The 7,080-nt window shown below is 39.8% G+C and overlaps 1 protein-coding gene across 1 annotated transcript; it reads right to left on the bottom strand.

Moving 5' to 3' along the window:
- Positions 1 to 4,780: 4,780 nt before the first annotated feature.
- Positions 4,781 to 6,508, bottom strand: LOC139739977 (nephrin-like). Its single transcript, XM_071650575.1, has one exon. It carries the CDS (start codon positions 6,506 to 6,508, stop codon positions 4,781 to 4,783), a length of 1,728 nt encoding a protein of 575 aa, XP_071506676.1.
- Between the last annotated feature and the right edge of the window lie 572 nt (positions 6,509 to 7,080).

Below are 7,080 nucleotides of genomic sequence, written 5' to 3'. Positions count from 1 at the left end.
ATTATCGTTACTAAAGATATGGGTTTGTAATATTCACATCATCCTTGTCCCCTTTCTTATGAAATTGAAAAAAAAAGACTATCTTTATATTATTTGGCACGAGGCCAGTGAGAAATATGTTTACAGTACAATGTGTATCAAAGGATCTACTTTTGGGCGAAATATATTTTTTAACAAGCAATTATCAATGCCCTCGTAAACTGTTTTTTTTTTCCTCCTTTAAAATTAGCATCGATCTTAATTATTTCTTCCTTCTCTACTTGAAAGAACACAGTGTTCTACAGTGTGTTCACACCAGTGTGTTCACGAATAGTCGACTATGTGAAAACGCTCGAATTTAACAATGTGAAGATGATTTCACACTGTGGAGTGGTTTTCACAGAGTGTTCACATAGTAATGCTATGCTTCACACTGTGAATTGATGACTAACATTGTGTTCACGCTGTTAAAACTCTCGAATTTTAAAAGTGTGAAGAGATTTCACACTGTGGGACACTGTATTCTTTCCAACAGGGTTGTATGTGGGTCTACAAAAAAAAAGTTTTGGAGTTAGATGTATCTAAAAGTTCGTTGAACAGTTTAGTAGATGGAGGGATATTTTGCAAGAGATTTTTCCCCACTGAAGAAAATAAATCAATAAAAATATCAGCCATGCCAATCGGGTGCACAAGAAGAGGCATTGCCCTCTATATTTCAGAAATATTAAAAGCATTATTACATGTATACGTAGTATAACATTTTACTGTTTTCCATATAATCATTTTTCGTATCATCATTATTTACTTATCTGATCCACACATGTTTTTTTTTTTTATGTATACGCAGTAGCTTATAGGCGTGTGTTTTTTGATAGGACACGTACTTTCGCTTTCATACTTCTTTGGGGTTACATTTTGTCGTACATAAAACAAACTGTTGTTCCTATTATTCGATTGTAAAGAAAATTTGGTTATCCACGAAAGTCTTGAAATTCGTTTGTATCTATTTTTAACCTCTCTGTTGCCTTATTTCAAAATCTAAAATATGTTGAAATTCGGATGTTATTTGTGATTCTACGAAGCAGGTTTCTATGGTGTTTTTATCTTATCTTTTTTATTTCTATTCTGAATGCTTGGATTTATTAGTATTTCACAAAGTTGTTTTTCACTTCGCTGCCCTTCTTTGCAATTTCTGTATAAACATGATAAAAGTAATTTTCTAAACAAGACAGTGAGACAAAGTTATGCACGAGTGGAAAACTTCCACTATTGGAATGTGATTTGAAAGAAAAAGAACTCGATGTTACATAAACATTTTGAAAACGTCATCTATATATATATATATATATATATATATATATATGTATATATATATATATATAACGAAGAATAAACCGGTAATGCAATATTTCGCCAATATATAAGAAAGAATGAGTTTATTGACCAACTCAAATTTTCGGTGGCTTCCATCCACCTTCTTCAGAGTCTCGACGCGGAACCGGTTGCATTACCGGTTTATTCTTCGTTACATTGGAGCCAAAACATGAATTCGCAACATGTTTGGACCTAGACTATATACATACATATATATATATACCTATATTACAATATCAAAATTTGATAAGTTCACGAGTCCACATTATGAACTAGAAAGTAAACTGTAAACGAAGGAAAGTGTGATATATGATTTCGATTTTTTTTAATTGAATAATTCTTACAGTCAAAAAGCATGATCCATTTATGATGAAAATGTACATTACTTATTCAGTGAATCAATCACTTGTTAATTTACCATGTGAAATCAAAAACTGCATTCTTTGATAACAAGAAATGCATCTCCATCATGCACGGATCCATATAGGCCTATTCATGCATTTCAGCAAATGTCATCATTAGATTTAGGGTTCTCAAAAGCATTTAAAGAAAATGCTATTCCACTTTACCTTACAATAAGTATATATAGGCTTAAAGACAGGAAACATTTTTAATGTATCTATAAAAGTACTTTGGATGGAAACGACTTCCACAGGAAGCAATAATAAAGTTTTGTTTTAAGGAACTGTGAAGGAATTAAGACATTTTGATACATATGGACGTGATAAGGTTTGATTTGATCTTGTGATCCTATTCTTCTTTTTTGCGATTTCAAGGATAATGATTTATTTGGAAAAGAAAACATTGTGTTTGCCTGGTTCCTCTTGATATTTGATTGGTGATGTACTGTATATCACTTCCTTTGGTAGGCCCTGCTTATTGTTCACATTGTTGCCATTAATACCAGAGCTTATAGATACAATGACATGACTCAGATTAAACTGTAGATGTACGAACAGATTACGAAGAAAAACGACAGATACTACATGTATTGAACTAAGAACTTCCAGCGTCTACATAAGGCAGTACATAGTTGGCAGGCTCTACATCACAAGCATCCTCTGGGCAATAATCACAAGAAATCTGTAAAACAAAAAGGACAAGCAGAGAGGATCATATACATTCCTAAGGGACAAACTACATTTTTACTTGTATTGGATCGCAATATTGCATCATCTTTCAGCAAAGGCCATATACTTTGTATGTGCTCATATATTATCATAATACGTTTGTATACAATGTTGTATATGTATGTATGATATATAAAGAGGTATGTATATCAGAGCTCGACATTAGTGTCGGCCCGGAGCCAATAATTTCCAAATGTCCATAAACAATGTATGTATATATACGTTATATATATATATATATATATATATATATATATATATATATCACAAGTCTTATGGTACATGACCCCAGGAGAGATGTTAATTCATAATTACCAGAATCTCTCTGAACCCTGGTATACCAATGGTTATCTGGAAGTGCTGAGGTATAAATGCAATGCCATGATAATAGTTGGTGAGACCATATGTTTCCACTGAAAAGCCCATTCCAAGCCCTATAACCTACAACTAGGGTCCACTTGCATGAAACTGTGATAACCATGCAATTAATGGTATCTGTGTAATCATTCCCTGCTCGAACGAACACAGTGTCAATAGTGTGAGAGTCACAGCGTGAACAGTGTGAGATTACTGTGAAATCTCATCACACTGTTAAATTCGAGCATTTTAACAGTGTGAACACAATAAAATTCATCAATTCAGTGTGAAACAATGCCTTACTATGTGAACACTGTGGAAACCACATCACACTGTGAAGTCATCTTGACACTGTTAAATTCGAGCGTTTTCAAATAGTCGACTATGTGAACACACTGTGAACACACTGTGTCACAATGTGTTCTTTCCAGTAAGGATTGTAACTACCATATCAACACGATTCTACAGCAAATCAAATCGACTAGATAATCATCAATGGTTACAGTCGATCACAGTGTTACCATTGCCTGTGAAGTTACTGTAGCTATGCAACGGGGTCCAGAATTAGTCATTATCACGCCCAGACATCACAACATCCTCAATTTTGAAGCTATAAAGAAGTGAATGGCTTTTGGCGCCATATATAGACATGAAGGTCGATTAAAAATGCTTGATGCTGCTGAGAGCAGCCAATGACGATGAGCTCATGATACCCTCATCAATCCGGTTTATTTCCGAAAAAAAAACTGTTGCCACTCATAAAGCTACGGCATCTGATCAGAGTGATTGACATTGACATCACTTCCGAAATTTCGTTGCCTCATCATGACCAAACCTCAAACCATTTTTTTTACTCTTTTTACCCGTTGAATTTTTAACTCTGAGGGGCAAAAAAAAACCACCCAACAAACAAACAAACAAATGTAATTTACTCCAACCACCTAAAACATACATGTATTGTTACGAGCCATATAAACATGAATTGTTAATTATATGGTCTGTAGCTCTACGATCACCTCGCAAAGACGTTTTTACATGGTATTCTTCCACTGTCTTTATTATGTTCGGATTTCACACTTCACAGCATGAAACGCCTTCATCACCACTCTGTTCGCAGACATCTTGTGCGAAGGTATTTGTCAAATCACGTGTCAATGACGTCAATTTTATATTATCTTTCTGTATCTTGTCCTGACTTGAGAGTTTTTTAATGTTACTTTACGTTGTCCCGTTCAGAGACTCTGTCCATGACATAATGAAGAAAGCAATCCTGTGACCACAAATCCTGCGACTCAAAGATAGCAGATAGCTTCATAAAGATTCAAGGACAGGTACATTGAGTTCAGTCTGAGAACAATTTACTGTAGACTGCAAAAGCACAGGCCGTGCGTTTGAGCCAATATCATCTCCCTGTTCACATTACTCATAAGTCCTATAAATTCATATCTATTAAACCCACGTATAACTGATTGTTGGTCATAACTGTTCCATGTGCTGTATGCTGTCGCCAAGATAATTACGAATTGTTGTTCCGTCGCTACGTTTCCATGCAATTAACTTTCTGTATCAGCGGCAAACGTTTAATGTTCACTATAATGACAAAATGTACGACTGAGACACGCGTGCCCCAAATGGAATATATCGACCACTTTGATTTCAATACATTGTATACATACACTGTACAAAGGGATGACGAAAATACGGCAGGCTCTTTGGCCAATACTGAGTGTCTATTACCGTTTATTCCATCATAAGGTCTGCATAATATTAACAGCATTCCATCGGCAGATGTGAGAGTATTGTATGCAGAAGCGCATGTAAGCGTTTCACGGAATGGTAAATGTAGCACAACTTGTGCAAGTCACGGTTGTCACAGTCATTGCCTGTATATAGCGTTCAACATCACTCTCACGAACGATCCGATGACACCACTCCCTTCATCACGCGATAATTTCAATGTAAACGCCATCGGTGTTCTGCGGTGTCGGTTTGTCGCTCTCCACCTTTGCATTCGGTGCCTGCCCGTCCCCCTTCTCTGGCTGCTTTACTTTTTTACTTCGCGGTGGCGGGTTAGGGTCCGGTTCCACATAGTCATTAACCGACAACTCAGGTAGGATATCCGGTAAAGCGTAGTCATGGAAACCTTCTTGATGCTGAGGTCTCGGCACTAGTTTTGTCGGTGCTACCATTGGTTCTGCGTAGATCAAATTCGGCGGCGCGTTGAGTCCTTGATACTCGCTCAACCTCATACCATCAGCATCTAACTCGGCATAGGGGCTCCCCGGTTTGGAAGATTTACCTGCTTTAGCACTTCCTTCTCTCTTACCGACAGTTGTTGTTGTTGCTGTGCTTGTAGTAGCTGAATCCGAGCTCGCGAGAGATCTGTCCGATGGTTTAGTGGTCATGAGAGAAACGCCGGAACCAACGGGGCGAATCTCGCTGCGAGGGGGTGTTTCTTGTTCCTTCTTTTTCCGATGTTGTCTGACAAACGCATAGTTGATAATCACGCCTGCTATAACCACAAGGAGACCGCCAACTGCGCCGAGGACCGCTATTAGAGGGGTAGCATCACGCTCGCGTTTGCTTTCAGTGTCACCAACCGTCATACCGCTTGCCGCAGTCAGGATTCGGGGCTGTGAGGGCGTCCTATCAATGGTTGGAGCTCTTGTCTGTAGTCTGGGCGGCCCCAAAGTACCGAGCACCTCCCCTGTCAGGCGACTGACCAGAAGAGTGCCTACGGCTGGATACTCCAGCCCGGGAAGCACCGTCACCCTGCACTCCACGTGCGCGCCTCCGTCGGCTTCCTGGACGTTGTCAATGGTCAGGGCGCGGTTGTCCTCGCTGATGTTGAATCTGGAAGACGTGTTGGGCGTTATAGGATTGTTTCTAAAAAACCACCTGAATCTAGTCTCTCGAGGCCAGTCCTGTCTCGTGCACATAAAGGTGACCGAATCACCCACTTCTGCCTTGTATGACCTCGGATGTATCATCACCGAGGGATTTTCGAGTGTGATGGACGTCGTGCAAGTGCGTGGCTGGGAAAGGGCTGGGCTTTCTGCGCGACATATAAAGTTCGCCTGGAGATCACCTAAGGTGAGAAGTCTTTTATAAGTATTAATTTGTTCGTGTCCATCCGTTAATTCTGTCCCGTCCTTCAACCAGACAAGTTTTGCCGGCGGTGTACCTCCCCTCGACATACAAACCAATTCCACTGTTTGCCCCACAGCCCAGCTTTCCCTGTCTGGCAGCTCACACCGGGGATATTCTTGGAGCGGTGGCACAAGCACCGACAAGAACGCACTCTTCCGAACATAGTTGGACCCGCTCGCAAACCCGCAGGAATATTCCCCCGCGTCAGACGGCTCTACACCAGGCAGTTTCAGGTTTATCTCGCCCCTCCTTCGGTCACCTTCAATAAGATACTCTCTGCCATTCGGACGGCTAACTGCGGGGTCAATTGTCCAGTCCGAGCTGATGCGACTCCCAGAAGACACCCGATACCAAAATACAGGCGTCATTCCCTTCATCCTAATAGTACAGGTGAAAAGGGCGTCCTGTCCGTTGCCGATGGTGATGTTTTGTGGTCCGACCTCGATAGCGGGCATGGACAGGCCACTGCTAAACAGTGCTAGTAGGACGGAAGTCAATACTGCCAGTTCAGGTAACATCTTGGACATCTGTGATAAATATCAAACATGAAGAAGAACACGCGTTATTTCATACAAAGGCGACTGTCTGGATTGTACAATTCATACATAATGTACTCTACGTCGAAGCAAAAACAGGCCTTCGAAACCGTGACGAAGTTTTTGACATGAATGAGAGGAACAAACGTGAGAGTACCTTTATATCTACTTCGGTGTAATGAGTAACTACATGAAATTGAAACTGAATCTATCTAATAAGGGTTTGTTTCTAACAGTTTATGAGCTATTGTGCCTTTCAAGGTGAAAATGACATGAAATATCGGATATGATTAATAGATGACGACGCTGGCACTGAATGGTGCACCACTGATGAGGTTGATCATAAATCAGAACCCAAATACAGGAAACAATCCGGATGAATCAAACATGCAATATTATGGAAGTACAGTCAATCTAAATCACAGCAGTACCATGCACTTAAAGTCAACACAAACCACTGTAAATCTTATGCAGACTGTTCTAACAAGTCAAGGCATTTCAAAATGCGGTCATCCCATTTTCCTCTGACTCTGTCCGCACTACGTCACTCGTTT

Source organism: Diadema antillarum, unplaced genomic scaffold, assembly GCF_040938485.1.
Source record: "Diadema antillarum isolate AM-2024a unplaced genomic scaffold, OU_Dant_1.0 seq00000822_RagTag, whole genome shotgun sequence".
Lineage (NCBI taxonomy): Eukaryota > Metazoa > Echinodermata > Echinoidea > Diadematoida > Diadematidae > Diadema > Diadema antillarum.
Note: the sequence above shows the minus strand (reverse complement) of the source record. Positions and strands in the feature narration are given on the sequence as shown.

Coding starts and splice junctions, on each gene's coding strand:
- LOC139739977 (XM_071650575.1), bottom strand. CDS start 6,508: ATGTTACCTGAACTGGCAGTATTGACTTCCGTCCTACTAGCACTGTTT.